The sequence below is a fragment of the Molossus molossus genome, unplaced genomic scaffold, assembly GCF_014108415.1.
Source record: "Molossus molossus isolate mMolMol1 unplaced genomic scaffold, mMolMol1.p scaffold_m16_p_7, whole genome shotgun sequence".
Classification (NCBI taxonomy): Eukaryota; Metazoa; Chordata; class Mammalia; order Chiroptera; family Molossidae; genus Molossus; species Molossus molossus.
Window position 1 is genome coordinate 77,574,623 of NW_023425401.1, and position 25,395 is coordinate 77,600,017.

General features: G+C 37.1%; 1 protein-coding gene across 2 annotated transcripts in view; it reads left to right on the top strand.

Annotated features, from left to right (window-relative positions):
• Positions 1-25,395, top strand: part of TES (testin LIM domain protein) — an 89,889-nt gene that overhangs the window by 19,965 nt on the left and 44,529 nt on the right. Inside the window, exons 2-3 of one of the 2 annotated variants that reach the window (XM_036247353.1) lie at positions 5,024-5,151; positions 16,480-16,565. In XM_036247353.1, coding sequence (XP_036103246.1) covers positions 16,480-16,565 — 86 coding nt within the window. In that variant the 5' untranslated portion in view covers positions 5,024-5,151. The remainder of the gene's footprint in view (positions 1-5,023; positions 5,152-16,479; positions 16,566-25,395) is intronic. The other variant, XM_036247352.1, reaches the window with a different exon arrangement.

Below are 25,395 nucleotides of genomic sequence, written 5' to 3' on the forward strand. Positions count from 1 at the left end.
CAGGAGTATAAGGATAATGGAGATGAACCTTTTAAAGCACAAAGTATAGTGTCTGCATATAGACAGTAAACGGATGCATCATAATCATTACTGAGAAATCAATGCAGAGGGAGGAAAATTTTTCATAGATTTTCAACCTATTTAATAAGCACCTGAATATATTATCAAGCGTTTTATGACAATATGTTTCAGGAAACTGTTGATAACTTGAGGCTTTGTTGGGCACAAAGAAATGTTCACTTAAAGTTTAATACTTTGGATCTATTAAATTATTGGATTTAATTTTTTTCCTTTTTATAACTTGCAAATTACTTTGATTTTAATTTTTTAAGACAAAAGTAAACATTTATAAGTAATTATTTCCAGTACTTGTTTGAGTGTATACCAAAGCTATATTAATTAGGTTAATAGAGAGGGGGCATTTGATTTAACATTACCAAGTATTCTGGTCTAGTGTAAAGAACAGGTGTGTTTTCCTGAACAGAATCTTTCTCGGACTTTTTTGTGGTAAATTACAAAAATGGCCACAGTTTTTTACAGAAACTCTTATTGAGAAAATAAGTCTATTTTCCTACCCTTTGAATTTGAGCTGCCAATAGATGTGATAGAAGTAATGTCATGTGTACTCCAAGCTTAGACCTCAGGAGATATTTTTGCTTCTAACTACTTTCTTGGAACCCTGCTGCTCCCATGTGAAGTAGACTAGCCCAGCTTGCTGGAGGATGACAGACTACATGGAACAGATGAAACATCTCAGCTGAGATTCCTCTAGACCAGCTATTCCAAGGTGACTGCAGATACAGTGAGCCCAGCTGAACCCAGCCCAAGTTGCCAAACTGCAGAAGCATGAGTAGAATGTCATGATCAGAAACTACAGAATAAACAGTTGTAATAAGACACTATGTTTAAGGGCGATTTTTTTAAGGCAATAAATCATAATTTACATCCCTTCTGTTAGTGAGCCATGGAAAGGGTTTTCCCCTTCTGAATTACCCTCATAGTCCTCTGTACATATAAAAGAGTAAAGAGTCAAGACATTGTAGGTTCCTTGACATCACTGGTCATTTGACAGTGGCCCCTCTTTATAATCTAGTCAAATCTAATTTTGACTTGCTTTTTGTTCCATCAAGGTAAAGGAAAATTAAATTAATATTCAACTGAAATTTGATCCTAGTGGTAAAAAGGTGGTATAGGCATGTTTTGAAAGTTGTCTATTTCCCCTAAATCATTAGACAAATCTAAAACGATGTCTATGTACCTTTTATAAAGGGAGAGTCCTTGGGCTGTAGTCTAAATATAGAACAAAAAGCATATGAAATCAAACCACTTCTCTAATAGATGAAAAATCAAAAGACGGGTCAAAAACTAGTTAAGTTCTTATGTTTACACACCACACCATGTAAACACAATTAATTTTTTGCAGAGTAAGGGATGGTATAAAACGACTAGACAAAAAGTAAACAATTTAAGGTATCTGGCAGGAGAGTTCCTGCATCTCTCCCTCTGTTTCTCCATTTACTCAAGACCCCCGTTTGTGCTGTAAGATTTTTGTTGTTGTTCTAAATGCCCCTGGATGCCGATCCTGGGCAAAACTGGAAAACAGACTGTCATTTGGCATGCCCCCCTCCCCCAATCTTTGTTTTCTGTGTCTTCTTTTTATTGGGTTTTGCTCTCCACGTCCCTTGGATCCTCCTACTCTCCACATCCCTTGGATCTTCCTACTCTCCTGGGTAGCCTCCTCGAATGGACCTCTTAGCCAGTGCTGCAAGCCTTTCCCTTCATTCTCTGCTCTGTGAAAAACACACCTGTACAGTAAAATTTCTATACAAAGGACTCATTTGGGCAAGGGAGGTGTTTGTTACAGCCAAATGTCTGTTGTATAATAAAGGTTTTCAGAATGTGTATGTTAAAAAGTTGACAAGTTTATCTGTTTTTATTTATATAGACACATTTGTGTAATTAAAATTAAGTATGTGTGAAAAGTTTAATTTTATGGAAAAGTTTTCTCTATGTATTACTGTAATTTTAAAGTTATACCAAATAGGTCCAGTAAATGTGTGCATTCACCAGTCACCAAGTAAACAAATGCACATGGCTAGCGTGAGGCTTAGCGCACATCAGAACATATGGCCTGGCTTGTGTTAAAACTGCTGCAGAAAGTCATGCCACAAAACAACAGAACCAATTACTGGGTGAGATGTGGTGTGATCACATGCTAATCATTCACCAAACATTGTTTATGAGCAGTGACTCTTGGATTTAAATATGTAGACTATAGTTGTAGATATGTAATATTTATTTATGTCAGCAAAATTACTACAATGTTTTTTCCAACATACGGCCTAGTCGCTAATATTTGTTAAAAATATCAGTGAATCAATAACAAAAAAAAAACCCAGTTAATTTAATTATAAGCAAATCCTGGTTAAAAGCATTTAAAATTAACAGGGTGTTAATTTTCATATATGACATACAGACTGGAAATTTAATTAATTAAATATGGAGTTTGTTAAATTGAGGTCTCCAAAATCAAGGGTTTATTGTGCTGTGTTCTTTTCTTGCACGTGCTCTGATTTGATAGTTAGGGAACTCGTGGCAATAAGTCACATAATTGTACAGTCACCTTCCCCTGCCCTCATCCATTTGTTACAACAGGTTACTCCTAAAGAAATAATACTATAGCCCTTAGGTCTGGCACAAATGATGGCAATATTCTAGTTTTGGGACACATGGAATCTTAATGCAGTTCTCTCAATATTTAGCTGTGAGATCTTCTCTTTAGAGCCAGTTAGAGGTGGTGACATAAAACCAAATTAGGATTGTTTGCCATGATTTGAATTATTTTAAAGGACTCCTACAGATGCCTTTTGGAGTCAGGTTTTTTAAATCCCTTTTATAGATAATAATAGGAGGCTTGGAGGGCTAGTGTATAAAAGCATGTGCCAGACTTCCAGTCAACATGGTAGCGGAGGTAAACGCGGTATCGCATCCTCCCACAACCACATCAAAGATACAACTAAACTATAGAACAACCATCATTCAAAGCCGCCTGTAGTCAAGCTAAAGGGAAGTCCTACAAGTACAAAATTAAAGAAGAAGCCACATAGAGACTGGTAGGAGGGGAAGAGGCGCGATGAGCTGCCCCAGGCAGCTACTCTTAAAGGGCCCACACATGGACTTACTCGGACTTGCTCCCTCTAAGCTCAGAGGGGAAGCAGCTTGAGGGGTGCCAGAGACATACAGGGAAGAACCGAGCTGTTTGGCATTGGAGCAAGGGCTGAAGAGGCGGCTTTTTCCTGGACAGATGTGCTGTTAGAGGCCTTTGGTCCTTTGGACAACCGCCATATCTGGGACTCAAGCAACTTGTCTCACACTGTTTTCCCCTCCCTGGTGATTCCCTGAGGCCCCGCCCCACCCAACTTTCAGGCCCACCCAAGCTGTTGTCAGTTGCTTAACCATAGAATTGGCCTGTCTTGGATCCTGCTTTAGGTTTTCCTAAATTCTTTCAAACAAGCAGCATCTGGTCTCAGCTAGCCCCATACCTCTCGTTAAATAATACATAGAAACAAACACAGGGAGGCAGCCAAAATGAGGAGACAAAGAAACAGGTCCCAAATGAAAGAACAGAATAAATCTCCAGGAAAAGAACTAAGCAAAATTGAGATAAGCAACATAACAGATGCTAAGTTCAAAATACTGCTTATAAGGATGCTAAATGAACTTAGTGAGAACCTCAGCGAACTTACTGAGGGCCTCAAGAACATAAATAAGGAGCAGTCAGAAATGAAGGATGCACAGTCAGAAATGAAGGAGACACTAACTGAAATAAAGAATAATTTATATAGATTCAATAGTAGAGTACGTAAAGCCAAGAAGCAAACCATTGATTTGGAATATAATGAAGCAAAAAACACCCAATCAGAACAGCAAAAAGAAAAAAGAATCCAAAAAAATGAGGATAGTGTAAGGAGCCTCTGGGACAATTTCAAGCATGCCAACATTCGCATCTTAGGGGTGCCAGGAGGAGAAGAGAGAGAATGAGAAATCAAAAACCTATATGAAACAATAATGGCAGAAAAATTCCCTAACTTGGTGAAGAAAACAGACATACAAGTCCAGGAAGCACAAAGAGTCCCAAACATGAACCCCAAGAGACATCATCATCAAAATGCAAAAGGTTCAAGACAAAGAGAGAATCTTAAAAGCAGCAAGAGAAAAGCAGTTAGTTACCTACAAGGGGCCCCCATAAGACTGTCAGCTGATTTCTCAAAAGAAACTTTGCAGGCCAGAAGGGAGTGGCAAGAAATATTCAGAGTGATGAAAAGCAAGAACCTACAACCAAGATTACTCTATCCTGCAAAGCTGTCATTTAGAATCAATGGCCATATAAAGAGTTTCCCAGACAAGGAAAAGCTAAAGGAGTTCATCACCACTAAACCATTATTATATGAAATGTTGAAGGGTCTTCTTGAAGAAAAAGATAAAAAATATGAACAAATAAAATGGCAATGAATACATATCTATCGGCAATTGAATCTACAAACAAAATGCACAAGCAGAACAGAAACATTCTCATAGATACAGAGAACATTTTGTTGGTTGCCAGATGGGAGGGGGGTTGGAGGAATGGGTGAAAGAGGTGAAGGGATTAAGAAGAACAAATTGGTTGCTAGACTGACAAACTTCAAAGGGTAGAGGGGTTGGGGGGTAGGAAGAAATAAATCAAAGAACTTATATGCATATATGTATAACCAATGGACACAAACAACAGTGCAACAGTGTGGGGAAAGGCAGGAGGGGGTGTGAGAGTGGGGTGGAGGGGGTCAATGGGGGAAAAATGAGGAACATCTGTAATACATTCAACAATACAGATTAGTTTTAAAGAAGAAAAATAAATAAATAAGCATTTGCCGTTGCAGAGTCCTTCCTTGGAGGCAGATCTTACCCAATCCTAATTGAGAAGCAATTTCAGCAACAAGCATAGCCTGTTAATTCTCTCTCTCTCTCTCTCTTTTTTTAATAGCCTGCATTGTCTTTCTCAAGGTCACAGTTTCAGGAGGAGTCTTTTTTTGAGTCCAGTTCACAAGAAGGGTATTCTACTCAACAGTTCAAGCAACTTCTTTTATGCAGTAGTATAAAAATAATCTGATAGTAAGTTTGGAACATGTTTATAAGGAACCAGCATAAACTGAACAGACAATTTCTTTTTATTATTTGCTTACCCAAAGTGCAGATCCTTTGCCTTATATATTAGGTTTTGAATAAGTAAGCAGTAGTGGAAAAGTAGTTATGAACCTCTGACTATAATACTATCTCATTTGAATCAAGTAATTTGCATCCTGATATCACAAAGTAGTGCTATATTTATTTTATTTTATTCTATCACCAGCTAAATTTAGGTAATAGCCTAAAGTTTATATAAATATTTTCTTATTTTACTTTTATTCTGTTTACATTTATTGTGTTCATTAAAGAGGGCTAGGGCATATTACAAATATTGTGAAATTTTTCTATTAAATATATTTCTGAAAAATTTTTTGCTAGTTAAGCCTGATATTTTGCATTCTGGTTTCTGATTGAGTTCTGTAATACACGTATATTTGTATATAAGTGTAAACACAAATATGTATATATGTTAAGATGGATAGAGCATAAGGCTTAGAGACTAAACATCATTATATCCTGTCTTCTGGAAGACTATTCCCTGGTCCTAACTTAATTGGCCAACCCCTTAATTGCAATCTTGCAAGAGATCCTGAGCCAGCCCACCTAGGTAGGCCACTCCCAACTACCTGACCCACAGAAATGGTGAGATGATAAATGTTTGTTATTTTCAGCCACCACGTTTTGGGATAATTTGTAACTAATACAGAGGTTTTACATTATAAATCTAGACATTTAGTGATTTAAAAAAATGAAATTTCAGTTTTTGTTTCATTGTATTATCCCTGGCCACAACAATAATAATGTACAGAATTGTACATATAATATAGCAAATTATTTTCAGTACTAATGATAAGTCTACACATTTTGAATAAAGACCTTTCAACTCTGAGATCTAATTGTTTATTCATATTTGGTTGTTTCTTTGAAAACAGTTTTCTCTTGCTATAACGTTGGAAGAGACATATTTTGCATCAGGACCTTGAATTTTTCCTGACTTCTCACCATACCCCATTCTTTAGAAGACCCTTGTGTGTGTATGAGAATTAATGACCTCAGAGCCTTCTTTATTAGTACAGCTGGTGTGCAGACATTCCAGTTCCTTATAATTAGTCTCAGATTTTTTTAGGAAGGAGGAGCTCCTGCCTGAATAGTGACAAATAGGGCAGTCTTTCAGATTAGAACCTATTCTTCTTGAAGTTACAGATGAGGAATATTACTCATTTAAATTATTACTTATCTTCAAAGTCTCATTTTGGATAAAAAGATATTGTGACTTTGTAGTTAAGAGCTCAAGATTTGGAGTTATAAATGCCAAGATTCAAATCTGTCACTTGCTAGCTGGGCAATATTGCACAAATTACTTAATCTCTCCAAGTCTCAGTTTCCTTTTTTGTGAATAGGGATGATAACATTTTCCCATAGGTTGTTTTCAGAAATAAACAAGATGATGTATGTATTGTGCCTGGCAGGTAGTAAGATCTTAACAAATGATTTTTGAGGTATTTTTACTACCACCGCACCATGTTAACCACCAGTATTCATTAAGAAAAAGTATAATCAGAAGTGTTTCAAGGTATCCTACCAAGCTTAAATTAATTATTGTTTCCTATTAAAAAACACCAGGATTTATTTCTGATCTTTGTCAAATATGTTACCTTATTTACTGAAGTTGTATATATGTCTTAGGTAATCTGCTACAACCTGATTACACCTCAGACTGCAGGATAGACAAATCCCCTTTGTGATGGTTTCTGTGTCACTGTACTGCCTTAAGAAATGTAGCGGCAGGTTGGGTGGGAGTCATTTTTTAAAATTCCAGAAAGACTGACTCAGTACCTCCAGAATAGAATGTATTATAAACTATTTAGGCTGAATGATCACTGTTTCCTTTTCCTTCAAAACAGATTAGTCTATGTAATGTTTAGTAGTGTATGTGAACAAAGAGGTGTCAGCCCATTAGGTTCACAGTGAATTTGCTGATATAGTTTCATATAGGACTCTAGCTTTGTACTTTATGCACTGAAAAGCTGAAGAAATATGGAAATGAATCCTAGAATCTGCAGTGAAGAGTTTTGTTTCCATTTGCTTCTGGCTAGGTGGTTCTGACAACCATAGACCCTTAATTGATTATGTATGAGCTGCAATCCTTTAATCTTAAGTTAAAAATTGTATTTCTTTCTGTTTATTTTATTTTTTAAAATATGTTTTTATTGATTTTTATAGACAGAGGAAGGGAGAGATAGAAACATCGATGTAAGACAAAAACATCAATGGGCTGCCTCCTGCCCAGCTTCTACTAGGGATGGAGCCCTCCAGGGCATGTGCCCTGATTAGGAATTGAACCAGTACCTCAGTCCACTGGACGACTCAATCCACTGAGCCACACTGGTCGGTGTGCTGGCCTGCTCCTATCACCTCGTCCTGATTAAATAATACAAAAGGCCAACCATGGAGCTTTCAGAGGCAAACTGAGGAAGTACCAGCTGGCCTGGTACTCTTATAAATGTACTTGTCCTCTAAGCAAATTTGTTATTTTTTAGAACTTAGACAATAAAATGAATAGCAGGATAGATGTGTGCTGACCCAGTTCACCCAGTTCCCTCCACCTTAGCTCAGTCCCACCTCGGTTCCCTCTCATATATAACTAACTGCCTCAGCCTCTGTACTTGCTTGCTTGCTCTCCCCCAAGGCCAACAAGAAATGCCAGTTGCAGAAATTTGTAACAAGCCCAGTAGGGGCTGATCTCCGAGAACTCAGGATCAGTCTTCTGCCAGCTTTGCTCTCTATTTGGCTTTAATTCAACTCTGGTATTCTCTCGGTTTTTTCACGCCACAACATTCATGGTCTTCCTATTTAAAAAACAAAAACAGCCCTGGCCGGTTTGGCTCAGCGGTTAGAGCGTCGGCCTGCGGTCCGGAGAGACCCGGGTTCGGTTCCCGCTAAGGGCACGTACTTCGGTTGCAGTTTGTCCCCGACCCTGGTTGGTCATGCGGTGGCAGCCACTCGATGTGTCCCTTTCACATCGATGTTTCTCTCTCTCTCTCTCCCTTCCTCTCTCTCCCTCCCACTCTATCTGTACAAAAAATGGAAAAATGTCCTCGGGTGAGGATTAAAAAACAAAACAAAACAATAAAAAACAAAAACAAAAAACCTGATTTACTAAAGATTTATCTAGCCCAGGGTCTTTTTATGTTCATGACCTGTGTTTAGGCACTAGTAATTAAGAATAGGTATTTGAAATGCAATCACCTTCGGCAACTTAATAAGTTGTAATTTTTTCACCTCGAAGAAAGTGCAGATAATAATTAATAGTGCCTCAGACACTCATAGGACTTTTATAAGGGTAAAACATGATGATCCACATAAAAAACTTAGAATTATGCCTGGCAATATAAGTTCTCAATAAATAATACTGTTTTGCATATTTGAAAGTTGCTTAAGAGAGTGATAAATGTTCTTATCACAAGAAAAAAATTGTATGTATTTAAAGTGACAGATGTTAACTAGAGTTTTTGTGGTACTGATTTCTCAATGTATACAAATATTGAATTATTACATAGTATGTCTTAAATTAATCTAATATTATATGTCAATTATATCTCAACTCAAAAGAAAAAGAAAAAGAAATACTTGCTGTCACTATTATTATTATCACCGCCCCTGCCCCAGACTTTCTGTAGGGTAGGGGGGAGAGGGGAGGAAAATTTCTTGGGGGTAAAGATATACTATATAAAAAATCATTTGTGATTGAAACAGCTAATAAATAAAATTTAGGCATCAGGAATTTATATAGGAACAAGAAACAGTCTAATAGCATAAAATGATGTGTAAACAGTCATAGTTAAAAATAATTAAATAATAGAATTTTTATCAAGACCAAATAATAATTCAGAAGAACATTTCAATGAATAAATGAAGAAAGGTATCACAGAGTAACTGACTTTTAAATTGGGTCTATAGAGAGTAGAATTTTGCCAGATGGAAGACGGGAATGAGATCCAGGTGCCCTAGAAGCAGAGAGCAGCTAGAAGGGAGGGGAGAAAGGAGGAGGATGGTAAGAGTGAGGGCATTGCCAGGTTGAAAAGGCTCTTTACTGCCATAAGACATGTGAAATTCACTGAACTCATTAAAACACCTAACAAGGGGACTGCTATGATCATTAGGTTTTATTAAAATATTTTGGGAGCAACAATATGACTTCATACAAAGGGAGCAGTCAGTTAGGAGAGAGTGGTCTTAGGTTGACATCACAGAAATTTGAACACTAACAAGGAAGTGGAGATGAGGGAACACATTTGTCATTTTTAGAGAAGAGGTCAGCACATGGGAGCATAATAAGCATGGCTACACAAGGATAAAGAGGCCTCCTGGCCCAAGACTTATTCTTCATTCTTCTTCTCATGTATTTTAGACTTGAGTAAGGGAGAGATGGAATCCCACAGGTCGAGCAACGAGGACTCTAGAGGGGGAGTGAGGATGAGGAGGGACAAGAGACATGAGAAATGGAGACAAGACAGGGTTCTGATCAAGTCTCGTTTATTCTGGGGAAATTTACACAATATATAGGGCAGGAAAAAACGAGATTATTTGTTGTCAAGCGATAAGTTATTGAGTAACCACCCCAAAGCACGGGTGGAACAAAAGATCAGCAAAGACTGGCTTGTTGAGTAAATGGTTCAAAATGCAGAGATAAAGCAGAGATATCCTGCCTTGGGGCAGGAGATGGCAGAGCAGATTTTACTTAAATGGATGCCATGCAAAAGTCCCACAGATGGAGGATTTTGTTCTTATAAGCAGAGAAAAATATATAGGAATTTTATTAGGAATGATTTATAAGAGCTCTTAATCACAGTAGTTTTTATTCTCACCTAAGAAAGTTGGCAAATTATATAAAAGTTGAAGGGTTCCACTTTTTATATTTAAGTCTTGTTTTCTATGTAACCTCCCCTTTTTTGGCACTATAGGTCTCAGTAGAGATTGGAAAACAGGCAATGAACTAAAAATCTAAAACAATTTGAAATCTTGAGTCAGAGATTAATCAAAATATAATGATTCATGAGAGGGGATTTCACAGATTCCACTAGGTTTCTAAGAGAGCCATGTGTTGAGAGGAATTAATTAGAAATGTGGTTCTATAGTCTTGAATATTCATTTGTGTGAACAAGGTCTAAAATGTTCTTTAAGATTATACTACTATGAATATATGTGTGTATATACATTTTTGTGTATATACATACATATATCATAGGTAGATAAATAGACATGTATATGTACACACATACAAACAAAGAGAAGGAGAATATATATGTATATTTCATATAATCTACTTTGGTCAGCTTCATTCCAAGATGATTAAAAAAGTCTTAGTAACACTACCTTGTTTAGTAATGACACGATTCCTTGCTCCAGAAGAAAATTTGGTTATGAAAACAGCTTGATCAGATGATCTCACCCTGAATACTGCGTAATATCTTCCAGATCCAAATCATCTCAGACCATGTTTAAAATACCATATTTTTCCTATCCTTTTCTCTTTGAAGTATCTTATATGCAATACCCTTGTCTGGGTCAGAAGGGTCACCTGAAATGTTGCCAACCTATCTGGTTGCCTGAAATGACTATGAGGAAATTTATCCTGTTCCCATTTCTTACTGTAAAAAAAGCAGGGAATAAGAGGATGTTTGGTGGCACAGATCATGGGGATATAAGTTCAGTATCCGGAGCCTACAGTTAAGGATATTTAAAAACTTATTTTTTTCTATGATTTGTGTTTCAGGATAAATATGGCCATTTTTATTTTTTTGAAGGGTCTTGATAGGTATTCCTGAAGCTTGATTATAGTTTTTCCAAATATAGTCAATACAAAGGACCTGTTTTCTTGGATATTGAAGAAAGAAATTAATCTGTCATGTCCTTGTATTGATGCTATCCAGAATGTGTTACTAAAATTAAATGAAGTAGGCAGCTTTGGGACTTGCGTGCTTATGAAAAATATGTGCTTCTAGGCACCGAGTATTGATTCTGCAGGGAATCTCATATCATATTTGCTTTTGAAATAATTATATGCAACAGAACTGAGTCTTATCCCTCATAACTTAAATTTTTTGTTTCCTATGTGTACTTTATAAACTATTCTTCAAAACTAAGTTCAGACAATTCAGACTTTAAGAACCCATAATATATTTGCTTTCTCGAATAATTATTTTCTATTTAGTGTTTAAAACATTGACAGATGACAATGTTGAATAACACACTAAGGTGAAGTTAATTTGAAACATAAATTACAGTCATAATTAAAGAATTAAGAGTTGTCTTTGAGTTGATCTAGTTGATTCATCATTATGTAGATGAAGCCCAAAGGGGGAAAGAATGACTTTTAAAATCACTGAACTTTGTAGTGACACTTTGTGACTAGACCTTGTTTTTCTGACTCTCCTTCAGTGATCCGTCTACATTTCTATAATTCTGTTTGCTTTTTTTAGTTCTCTAATATTTTTAACCATGTAATTTTAAAAAATGAGACATCATTGACATATTGCCATGTAATTCTTGATAATTTCACTTTTTTAACAAAGTGCCTTAGCTGAGGAACTTTCTGGACTCTTTTTCCTCTCCACCAGGCCCTCCCATATACCCTTCCTGTTCTTACCCCTCACCAAAAGTTCACCAGATACCTGGACAGAAACTAACCTACATGATCTAGATGTCCAAGAGGAACAGTCATGGCTCTTGAGGAAAGGAGACCCTGACCAGAGGGTATAGTTTATGTTGAGAGTAAAGAGAAGAGAAGAGGTATAGTGAGAAGAGTTCTGGGTCTTGGACTTGAGGGGATCCTAAAGGAGGGAGAGAAATTGGCTGAGCTCTTGGGGCAGATGAAGTTTCAGATATTGGACTGAAATCAGAAAGAGTTATGGGATCCCAGGCCCTGTGAACCTCTGCCCCAAAATGTTTGGGAATCAGCCTTGAGAAACTGCCTGGGGCAGCTCTGGCTCTGAAACACATTTTATTATAGAGTAGAATTAATATGTTTCCTTTATCTGATATAGGTTTGACTTGTGAAGGGATAATAGCAGATGCCTAGATGCCTAAATTGGGGTGACAACAGAAGCAGAACAAAATTGTCTTCTCTGGCACAGTTTTTTTTTTTTTTAATCCTCACCCGAGGACATTTTTCCATTTTTTGTACAGATAGAGTGGGAGGGAGAGAGAGGAAGAGAGAGAGAGAGGGAAACATCGACGTGGAAGGGACACATCGAGTGGCTGCCACCCGCACGACCAACCAGGGCCGGGGACAAACTGCAACCGAGGTACATGCCCTTAGCAGGAACCGAACCCGGGTCTCTCCGGACCGCAGGCGGACGCTCTAACCGCTGAGCCAAACCGGCCAGGGCTCTGGCACAGTTTTATCATATAAATTTGATCTAACAGGATTAGAGAACCCAATAGCACTCTAGATTATAATTCAGTCTGGAACATGCAATCTACTAAACAGAGAAAATACTAGCTGGTGAACCACATATCTTTGTTGTTTGAGTGGCATTGTGTTTCTTTATCCTAACAAGTTGATAAAAAGGATAAGATATGGAAGAAATTCCCACCCAGTAATGTGGCATTAGAGATCCTCATTGCTGAGTGTCAATTATAGCTATAATAATAAATGAAACTCCCAAAGAAAAATAAGTTCACTGCCAACTGAAACTCTTTCTAGTTGCTTTAGCTGCTAACAATGGTTTTGAAAATGTCTTTTTTGTTTGAGTGTTTAATTTTAATTAGAACTGTTTCGGTTGGGTTATCACAGGAGAGTGTATCACGTTGCCACGATCTCATTCCACTCTTTTTCATTCACTTGTTCTCTCTCTACGATATATTCAGAATACCCTCACTCCTTATGTTTGAGTATTTGAATAAAATGGAATGTAGGGAGGTAATACTTTTTTTAGGTGGTCACAACTGTGCTGAAAGGAGCCTATCTAGAGATTAAATCGGCCTTCCAGGGAAGCCAATAGATGGGAGAACACTGGAGCAATGCTTTCTGAGCTTTCCAGGGCAGGCAGTAAGTAGAGCTGTTTTCTCAAATTTCTGCTTTTCTCAGGTCAGGTCTCCTAATTTCCCTAAGGATGGCCCCCTCTGAGGTTTGGGTAGCAGAGTTGAAAGGGGCTCTGATCCTCTCACACTCAGCCCCATTGCCTGTTTTTTTTTCTAGTACTTCTCCTTACCAGTTTCATACTGTCTCTGGGAATATCTTTTCTTCTGTTAAACCTGGTGCCCTAAGACATTGTGGAAAATATTTTAGAAGATTTATTTTTTCTTTGGGAAAAGGGAAAAAACCCACTCTGCCTACTACAAGGCTTTCATCTTCCAAATGTTCTAAGATGTCTGAGGCTTTTACCATGCCTTATTCTGCCACAGGTCTTCCCATATGGTGTCTCATCTGCCTTGAATGTACTTCCTCCTTCTCTTTGCTGACTTAGATGCTGCCTACCTTTTGATCACAATTCAAGCATCATTTTTTCAAAATAGCTTTTCCAATTTCCTGACAGATTCAGATTTTACCTTTATAAATCTTTCTGAAAGTATTCTACATTTAGAGATGTTGTAGGAGGCTTGTTGTATTCCTTTTCCTTGAAACACAAGTGAGCCAGGGAATCTCTTTGGAAGACTGAAGGGCTCCCATTGGACACTCTATGGAGGTCTACTCCTGCAGCTCAGTGGAGCATGTCAGACACCGAGTTTTAGGTTAACTTGCTGTTGATTGTATAACCAGGAGCAGATCACCTCCTCTGAATTTTAGCTTCCTGATCTCTTATACCAGGGATTTGCTTACTCCTGTCCAGCACTAAGAATATGTGGGGCACTTTAAAAGAGCAGATATTCATGTAATAATACCAGTTTTAATAATTCTAATAAACAATTTTATAACTATTTTAAGAAGATAAAAAGCAGGTAGGAAAGAAGCAACTTTTTCCTTTCCAAGGCTGACTTTGTAAATCATCAGTGAGCTACTTAGAGTAAAATGTCTGCTGACTATTTGAGGTTCTAGTAATATTAGCTGAGTTTCCAAACTTTATTGAGAAATAAAAAACATGATGGTATTTTTTCAGTATGTTTGTAGTATTTTATTAAGCCTAATGTTGCTCAGACCAGGGAATTCAGATTTAAAAATAGGCAAGAATGTATTTAGGCAGAATCACACTTAGTCTCAGTTATTATCCAAGCCAATAAGTCTCTGTTTCAAGATTTGCACATACTACACGCACATAAGTTTGTATGTGTGTATGTATGTTCTATGTCACAAGATGAATTGTATTTCTTGCTATGGATTACATAGAAGAGACTTTAAAAGTAGTTAATTTAAGCTGAGTTTTGTGATTAAGCCTTAATAATATAATCTTAATTTTTATTTGAGGTCAGGGTTTAGCAAGAAATGCATGGAACACAGTATGAATCAATTTTATGAACTAGGTGAATTCAGGATTGTTAACTCTCCTTAATGGAAAACTAGAAAGGGCTTGAAAAGGAATACACCTCTTTAGATTAGCTGTTCATTTTACTATGGGTATTGTAATGGAGAAAACTCTTTAATTATAAAAGAGTTTTCTGGACTCATTAAAGGCCAGAAAATTTGAATAGCCATCTCTCTCTGGCTTTTGCTTAGTCCATCTTATTTCTGTACTGAGAACTGTGATCATCAGTAACATGGAAACAATTTGATTCCTCAAATAAAAAATAAAGTATATTTTAGTGTTAAAGTTAAATATACTATTTGGAGAATTGTTATTCTTTTGAAAATTGGTAATGTAGACATGGCAAAGGTGATGAAGTTTAGTTAATGTTGGACAGATTTTTTTCACCATTAGAAAGCATGCTTGAGATAGGCTGACAAAGTAATATGGGTTCTCCTAAGCAGCTCAGTGGACCAGCTGGTTTTGAATATGCCGTTAGTTATGGTAAGAGGATATGATGATTTTCTTCAGAAAAAAGGAAGGGCTTTCTTTATTTAAAAAAAAAAAAAAAAGCAAAAAACAAAACAAAACATGGGGATGGCTTCCTGTTTATTAATATAATTATTAAACTTAAGGGCGTGGCTAGGCTGATCTTTCAAGGAATAAGTTATCATATAGTTTTGAATGCTTAGTGACAAATACAACTTGATAACATTACAAAAGGATGCCACTGAAAAATATCTGTTACTTGTCTGTCTTGAAGTATTACTCCAGGCACTAACAGAAAATGAATTTTTCAGTAGTCACTGATGTGATATTTAAAACACAAAATAAGCTCTCTTTCTCTTTCTCTCTCTCTTTTTTTTTTTTTTTTTTCCCAATGTGCTGATGCTAAGCCAGTAGGCAGATCTTTTTTACTATAATATCAATAGTTGGGTAAAAGAGCTTACATTGCCTTCTTGTGTCCTTCCCTCATGTCCTTCTCCTCCACTCAGGTCATATATCAGCAAGTTCCTGAGAATTATTATATAATATGGTAAAAAAAAAACATTGTTTTTCTATGATAAGGGCAATAGTAATCCCCCCACTCCAACCGTGGCATAAAAGCACAAGCCTAAGAATTAAACCTAGACTTATTAACATTTTGATTTTAAGCAAGTTCCATAACCTCCCTGAATTTTAGTTGTTCATCTCTAAAATGGAGAATAATGTTGTCTATATGACAGCATTATTGACAGCATTTTATGAGGTTATAAGTACGTATCTAAATCCTTTGGTATTCAATATAGGTTTGTTGTTGCTATTATTATATTTATCATAGTATAAAATAATATTTTTATTGTAGCACCTAAAATCTTTCATGCAAAATATGTCGTTTAGGGCCAGGCTTACTTTCTCAGCTCCCTATACTTATGTATACAGGACATATAGTGGCCAAAGAAATCATTTCATGACTTTTTGAAAATTGCAAAATTTGTAGTCTTATATATGGTTTTATTCTGATGCTTTTTGTTTCATAAAAAAAAAAAAAAAAAAGCAATAAGAATACAAAGTATGTTATGTATGTACTTGAAGTCACCATATACTTACCAGGGTGTCATCATTGACTAAACAATGTAATACTCATAAAAGATTTGTTCGAAAGTTTATAAATAGGAGTGGTAAGTGAAATTAAAAGTGCAATTTATTAGGGACATCTGTAATACTCTCAACAATAAAGTTAAAATAAATAAATGAAAAAAAATATATAATCACATCATGTAGAATAAGCATGTTTTGTAAAAATATAAAAACAAAAGTTCAATTTATTGACTTATTTAGATTTTTAAAAATATGTAATCATAAATCCATATTGTTTTCTTTTTAACAGATGGGCTTAGGTCATGAGCAAGGATTTGGAGCTCCCTGTTTAAAATGCAAAGAAAAATGTGAAGGATTTGAACTGCACTTCTGGAGGTAATAGTTTTAAAATTACAACCACATTAGGAAGTTTTACTCTTTGGTAGTGCTTCCTCAAACAGTGGAAATCTTTTTACAAATTTTCTAGCCTGGTTGCTAACGTTCAGATCTCTTCCATTCATTTATAAGAAATAAATAAAAAATAAAGCTGACACCAGACAACAACGAATGTGTCCAGGCCTCCTGTTACTACTTGAGCCAATTCAGCAGACAAGGTTGAATCATATATGAGAATTTATTTCAATATTGCTGGCAGTATGGGAGAGCAGTGGGTTATCCTATAAAGTCTGCTCTGCACCCCTTCATTTGCAAGCTGCTTTTAAAGAGTAGAGAAACAATGACAGGCAAGGGGGAGGAATGTGGCCAGGGAGGGGGATTGTAAAAGGTTTCCAGCAAAGGAATGTAGACTGGGGGCTGCAGGGTCAGTCACAGATCCAGGGTCCAGCATTCTGATAGATAATCAAGTTCTTGATCTTTCTGTGATGTCTGGCAGTCCCCTTTGTCCTCAGATTAGGAGAATAGACAGCATTTCTGAGGTAAGCTTTTTAGGTACACACCTCCCAGCCAGGTCATAATGGGTTTTTCTTTAATCAGAGCAAAGCAACCATGATTAACATTGCAAAGGACGATTAACACTCTTTCTAACTATGGCTAGTGCCCTACTATGATTAGTTTTCTTACTCTTCTAATATTTTCCACTCATTCTAATATCCTGTCCTGCCCCTTTCATTTCCCACTGTTGATTTATCATCTCATATCTATGAGATTAGTTTTAAATGAAAAGTATCTTGTTGAACTGTATGATTCCAGGCCTATTATATTTTCCCACTGTAAATTTTGACTCTGAATCCTTTCAAGGAAAAGGGGCATCGGGTCTCATCTATAGCTATTTCTGGCTGATGGTGGGGCAGAGTCCTGAGATTCTCCCTCTCTGATAAATGAAGGGGGGAGCCAAAAGTAGAAATCAGTTTTTAGGTGAAGTCAATAGACCATGTGCGTTTCAGTGACTCAATCGTAAGTCCAAACTGTTGAGTCTCATGTTTCAGGAGATAGTGATGCAGGTAACTTTTATAATGGGGCCTATACTGTGTGAGTAAACAGTTAGATAAACAGGGACATAGGCATTCTACAAAACAGAAGAACAGAAAACATAAAGGCTAATGTATACATTAAATTATAAACCAGTTGAGAAGATTTTCAGACATAGGCTTCCACTGAAATGAAATCATGCAGTGACAATCTGACAGATTGTCTGCAATTAAAACATCTGTAGTGATGTCATCAGGTACTGAGGCATGCATGGCATATACAGACAAAACCTTACAACAAAACTGAAGACAGTTAACTGCACTGGAAATCAATACCCATGATTGGGTATTGTGGTTCTCATTGAGACATAATTTTTTTCTAAGAGTACCTTACTGTTAAAGAGACTGTATTAAGTCCAGTTCTAGTCTATCTTGGTTATTTGCATAAATATGAGAGAATCAATAGATAAAATTGATAGCATAGGCTTTCTCCAATTTTACTTTGCTGGAATGTTATTCGTAAGGAATTTTTAGATAGAGCTCTACTGAGCAGTCAACAGTCAGCCCCCTCAGGGCAGAGAAGCCAAAAACACAATTGCCATCAGGCATTGCCTGGAATACCTGCAGAATTGGGCTATATCCTCAAGTCCTTGAGGTTTCCAAAGATGCTAAGGTTCTTTTTTGCCATCTTTCAGAAAGCAACCTTTGTTCCTTACCTGGAAAGATTATTATGAACCATGTGACCAAACAACGTACCAGGCCATGTCTCCAAGAGGCTTTTTCGGCTTCAAAGTCAATCTTCATTCCTTAAAGCTTTCTGGTGACATCCAGAATCCTGGCCTATCTCTCTCAGACATTTCAGTCAAAGTCTTGGTTAATAAAACTGCAATTGGAAACTGGCTTTATGTGTCTTGTTATGAAGAAATCAGACTCCCATTGGATTCATGCAAATAAATGTATTGCCATGAAATTAATAATACTCATTAAGAGCTTCCAAATTCTGGAAGTATAATTTACTAACTTGCTTTAAGAAAAGAAACAGGTTTTCGCCTTGGCCGGTTTGGCTCAGCGGTTAGAGCGTTGGCCTGCGGTCCGGAGAGACCCGGGTTCGGTTCCCGCTAAGGGCACGTACCTTGGTTGCAGTTTGTCTCCAGCCCTGGTTGGGTCGTGTGGGTGGCAACCACTCGATGTGTCGCTCTCACGTCGATGTTTCTCTCTCTCTCTCTCTCCCTCTCACTCTATCTGAACAAAATATCGAAAAATGTCCTTGGGTGAGGAAAAAAAAAAAAAGAAACAGGTTTTCTTATGTCTGGAAAACAAAAAGATTAAAATCAGCAATACTTAAAAGAATTACCAAAACTATAATTATTTTTATTCAGTCCCATAATCAGATTCTGTTTCTTCTGATTTTTTTTTTCTTGCCAGTACTTCCATAAATTCAGATGTTCCACAGAGTTCTAGTAATTTCCATCCAGTTCAAGAGGATTATCTGAAAATTTAAAATAAGTCATAGTTCTTTCCATGGGTCTTTCAGAATATATACCATCTTTTCAAATGCATCAGAGTAAAACAGTGACTGTCTGTAAATGACAAAAAAGAAACTTAAAATGACAGGTTATAGATTTTATTACAAGGTAATTGACACAGAATCTTGTTCATTTTGTAAAACACAACATTCCAGAGTAACAATCAGAGTTATAAAAAAAGTATATTAAAATTTGTAGACTTCTGGAGATTTTTAAATATTCTCCAGAATATCCATTAATAACATGCATGTATAAGTAAAATATAGTTATTATCTCTTTATGTGACAAAACTTCCTATGTACCTTAGGCATAATTTTTTTTTTTTTCTTCATAAGAAGAGAAAACAAATCCAGGGCATTCCAGGGCCTATTGGAATGACCTAAAGCTAAATCTAAGTCAAGGAAAAGTTTCTTCAAATTCAAACCCTGAGAAGTTTGTCAAACATATTTGACCAAAAGATTATTTATTATTATTATGAAACAGTATTGAATTATTTATTCATTCAAAGTAACAACAAAAGATATTAAACATAAACATAGGTTAGTGTTTAGGTACCATAAAGAAGATGGGTTTTTAAATAATCACATAGCACAACATATAAACATTTCAATAATATATAGAACCTTTGCTTCCTGGGCAAACATAGAAAAAACTTTTTTTTTTCCTTTTAACAGACTGGAAAATGAACAAATTCTATATTAGTTCATTTTAGATTCATTTATCTAATTAAATTTATTATTTAGTTTACTTATAATTCTCTCTATAAACCTTTTCTACAACTTTCACAAACCTTTTTTACCCATTCAGAAATAACCAGTTTTAGAACAACTTTCTTTAAAAAAATAAAAATATGTTCATATTTTATACTTCCTATCACCAAAATTATACAATTTTTGTCCAATTAATTTGAGCTTTTAACTCTTAGAAACCTTGATCTTTGGGTGTGTGTGTGTGACAGGCAAATAATTAACATTCCTCAGACTGGCAAATATATTTACATTTTTGAGACATTTTTTAAATAAAATATAAGATATTCATTGACAGATCTAAATTTATCCTCTAGCTTCTCTGTAATATGAAGCCCAAAGTAGGCAAACTCAGATTAATTAACATTTTAGTATCCTGTTATTTTTAAATACCTAGATATTTAACATTTTAATTATTTAACCCAACAAACCTCTAGAGCTTAAGTTACAAAGACTTTATAAAACTATGTTTGACATATATAATTATTACTGAAAAGCTTTACCAAAAACCCTTCATTTTAGTTACATTTATTTATTATTTAAAAAAGTCAACATTACCCAAGCCATTTTCTTGACAAATTCTTTACAAACAGATAATATGAACTTATTCCTACAAACCCAGGCAAAATGAACCTGTATATTATGTTAATGACTTAAAAAATATCAGTTAAATTACCCATATGATTCTTGGTGATTACTGTATTCCTTCAATGTGCTCAAAAGTGAACTGTTCTAGAAGGCTGGAGAATAGGCAGGGGAAGGGGAGATAATAGACCCCACAGCTTATTCCAGGGGCTGCAGCAGCTCCCAGGACTCCAGTGGCTTGAATTTAAAAGTACCGTGTTTTTTCCTTCACATTGAGGTGGGACACTGGCCCCTGCTGCTTCCACAGCCTGCACAGAGTTTTAGGGTGGTGTTAATTTGCCCATTTCTCCGAGTCTGCTGTAGTTCCCAGGTCTCCAGGAGGAGGATCTAATGGGTTTAAAAGACTTATTTAACACATTTTTCTTTTACTCTCTGGGAGGTAAGAGCTTTTATCCTCTTTGAATCATCAGTTTAGATCTTTCTGAGTAGAATTCTTATGATGTAACAAAATGAAATCTTGCACATAAGAAGAGATACTGCCCTATCTTAAAACAGGAACAGAAACAACATCTAAACTAAATACATGAGTACTCTCAAAAGGAAGGACAGGGACACTAGCTTCAGAATCTTATCACACCGACCAGCACAACAAAATTACCCTCACAAGTCTAAGTGGCACAAAGTCCAAATGGCAAAGACAGAGGATTCCCTGTGTTCATAAAACAGCAAAGAGCAAACCAAGTCCCTAACAGGAGAGCAATCAAAGAATATTCAAAACCAAAACTCCATTACAGACAGACAAGAACTCTCGGAGAGCTCTTTAACAGAACAGAATGCAACAGACAAAGGAGAGCCCTTATAACTGGTTTTTTTTTTTCTGTTTTTTTTTTTTTTTTGGCATTAGTTAAGTGTTTGGGTGGCTGATATTTTGAGAGGGAGAGCAGATAAAATCTCAGCAGCTGCTGGGAAGTTCCTGCATTCCCTGCCATGGGGTCAGCTTACCACAAACAGGTGGGTCCCCCAGCTAACTGAGATATGCCCCCATCTTTAAACAAATTAAGCAAAATTGTAGGCAAAGTCACACAAGACAAAAACCCACCCTAAAATATGATATTTACAAGTGTGCCTAAAAACAAAAGCTTTATGGCTTACCGTGCCCCTTTGCTGGTACAGCCAGAGTACCAAACAGAATACCCTGTGCCACACAGAGCAATGTCAACTCTAAGCTGATCAGGCTTGGGTTTGGAGACCAGGCAAGGACCATGAGAAGTCACTTGCATCCAGAAGCTGATCAGGCTCATACTAGATGAGAGGCAACAGACACCAGACACTGCTCATTACAGAGTTACAGAGCTACAGAGTTACATACGTTCAATTCAACTTAAGTGAGGCAACAAGGATGCTGGAGCCAAAAGCAGGTCTCTAACAGGAAAATTCCTGACAGCTCTGAATATAATGAGAGTCCTCTTTTTAGTCCTAGGAACACCTAGTCCCAGGCAGCCAGCAGGATCCCAGTACTCACCATAGAAGGGTCCCTCTTGCAGTCCAGTAGAGTCATCAAAATATGAAACCAGACAAACAATGGATCCAGGTCACCTGTTATTACTTGAACCAATTAAGCAGAGACAAGATTGAATCTTATATGAGTGTTTATTCCAATATTGCCAGCAGTATGGGAGAGTAGTGGGTTATCCCGTGAAAGCTGTTCTGCCCCTCCTCACTTGCAAGCTGCTTTTATTTATTTATTTGTTTGTTTGTTTATTTTTCTTTATTGATTTTAAAGAGAAAGGAAGGAAGAGGAAGAGAAAGATAGAAACATCGATGAGTGAGAACATCGATTGGCCACCTCTTGCATGTCCCCCATTGGGATTTTGGTCCACAACCTGGGCATGTGCTCTAACCAGGAATTGAACCAGCAACCTCTTGGTGCATGGGTCAATGCTCAACCACTTAGCCATTCTGGCTGGGCCCAAACTGCTTTTAAAGGGTAGAGAAACAATGACAGGCAAGGGCAGAGGAATGTGGGCTGGGGAGAGGGATTGTAAAAGGTTTCTAGCAAGGGGAAAGAATGTTGGCTAGGGGCTGCAGGGGCAGTCAGAGGTCCAGGTTCCAATGTTCTGATAGATAATCAGGTTGTTAATCTTTCCACGATGTCTGGCAGTGCCCCTTGTCTTCAATTAGGAAAATGGACAGTATACCTCCTGAGGTGCATACCTTCCAGCCAGGTCAGAGTGGGCTTTTTAAAATCAGAACAAAGCAATCATGATTAACATTGTAAAGGATGATTAACACTTTTTCTAACTATGGCTAGTGCCCTGCTAAGATTAGTATTCTTACTCTTCTAATATTTTCTATCAATTCTAATATTCTTTCCTGCCCCTTCCAAAGATAGTCTGTCTTCCTGTCATTAAGTCCGAGGTAATTGGGTCATAGTAGTTATATTTGGAATTATTTTATTTATTTGAAGTCCTTCAGACTTCTTTTGAGTCTAGAACACTGAGTATGTCTCTTTCTGAGTGACAATGAAGTTTGTAGTACTCTCCTAAAAATGTGTATTAATTTAATTATTAATCTTTTTATTTTTTTTAATTTTTATTGACATTAGAGAGAGAGGAAGGGAGAGGGAGAGGGAGAGATACAGACATTGATGAGCAAAAACATCGATTGGCCGCCTCCTGCATGCTCCCCACCCCAACTAGGGATTTGGTCCACAACCTGGGCATGTGCCCTGACTGGGAACTGAACCGGTGACCTCTTGGTGCATGGGTCGATGCTCAAACACTGAGCCACACTGGCTGGGCAATTATTAGTCTTTTTATAAGTATTGATAACTTTGCACATCTTTGCCTCTATATTTTCAATAAACAAAAATATTAATGATGCATTGAGCATTCTGGTCCAGATTGTCAGGAAACTTGAATCTGGATCTCTTCAAACTTTTCTCCTATAAATTTACTGATGAAAAACTTTAGAGCACTTGAGTTTATAAAAACAATAGCCCAGCTGGTGTGACTCAATTGTTGAGCATCGACCCATGCACCAAGAGGTTGCTGGTTTGATTCCCAGTCAGGGCACATGCCCAGATTGTGGACCAAATCCCCAGTGGGGGACATTCAGGAGATAGCAAATTGATGTTTTCTCTCATCAATGTTTCTATCTCTCTTCCTCTCCTCTCCTCTCTAAAATTAATAAAGAAAACATTTAAAAAAAAAGAATAGTAACAAAATAATTAATTACTAGTGATTTGATTTGAACCAAGTGCCTGTATATGGGGGACAAATATTAGTAGGTCAAATATGAGAAGTTTTGTATAGATTTTACCTGCATGTTTTTATTTTTATTTATTTATTTATATTATTGAAAGTATTATAAATGTATTCTTCTTTTTCTCCCATGGACCTCCTCCCCATTCCCACCCCCCTCCTGCTTTCCCCAAACTAATGTCTGTGTCCATTGGTTGTGCATATATGCATATAAGTTTTTGGTTTTATCTATTCCCATTCCTCCATCCCCCAATCCCTCCTGAGGTTTGTCCTACTTCCATGTCTCTGGATCCATTTTGATCAATAGCTTATTTTGTTCATGATATTCCATAAATAAGTGAGATCATGTGGTACTTGTCTTTCTTTGACTGGCTTATTTTGTTCAACATAATACTCTCCAGGTCCCTTCATGTAGTCTCAAAGGGTAAGAGATTATTCTTTCTTACAGCTGCATAGTATTCAATTGTGTAAATGTACCACAGCTTTATTATCCACTCATCTACTGAGGGACACTTGGGTTGTTTCCAGATCTTAGCTATTATAAATAGTGCTGCTATGAACATAGGGGTGTATATATTCTTCCTGATTGGTGTTTCAGGCTTCTTAGAATATACTCCTAAAAGAAGAATCACTGGGTAAAATGGCAATTCCATTTTTAATTTTTAAGGAATCACCATCTTGTTTTCCATAGTGGCTGCACCAGTCTATCATTCCAACAGCAGTGTACTAGAGTCCCCTTTTCTCCACATCCTCAATGACACTTGTTTGGTAATTTGTTGATGGTAGCCTTTCTGGCAGGTATGAGGTGATTTCTCATGACGTTTTAATTTGCATCTCTCTGATTATTAATGATGGTCAGCATATTTTCATTTGTCTCTTGGCTATTTGTATGTCCTATTTGGAAAAGTGTCTATTCAGGTCCTCTGCCCATTTTTTTTTTTTTTTTTAAAGTACAAAAATATCCCATAATTTAATAAGATTCTGTTTACAATTTTTATATGAAATATCATGTTTCCTCAAATGTTACAATATTGACTCAGACTGTTAAAACCATAAACCTAATCTGAAACTTAATGTTGCCAAAACATGATGAGTACATTAAGAAAACTGTCGCCCGTCTGGTGTGGTTCAGTGGACTGAGCGTCATTCCATGGACTCAGAGTTCCTGGTTCCATTCCTGGTCAGGACACATGTCCGGGTTGCGGGCTTCACCCTGGTGGGGGATGCGCAGGAGTCAGCTGATCAATGTGTCTCTCTCCCATCAATGTTTCTCTATCTCTCTCCCTTCCTCTCTCCTTGGGCTCCGGCAGAGGGAGGGCAGACTGGACTGGAACTGTGTTGGGACGCTCGGGATCTGGAGGGCGCTCGGAGCTTTGGCTGAGTGCAGCCACTCAGAACGGTGGCCACATTGCTCCTTCCCAGGGCTCTGGGAGAGGCAGCAACCCCTCCCTCGGAGATCCAACCCCACCCTGTGGGCCATTGAAGTGCTAATAGAGGTTCACTAACCACCAGCATCTGCCCCACCCTCGGGAAATCCCCTTGTGCTCTGCCCATTTTTTTTTATTTTTTTTATTTTTTATCCTCACCCGAGGACATTTTTCCATTTTTTGTTCAGGTAGAGTGGGAGGGAGAGAGAGGAACAGAGAGAGAGAGAAACACCGATGTGAAAGGAACACCAC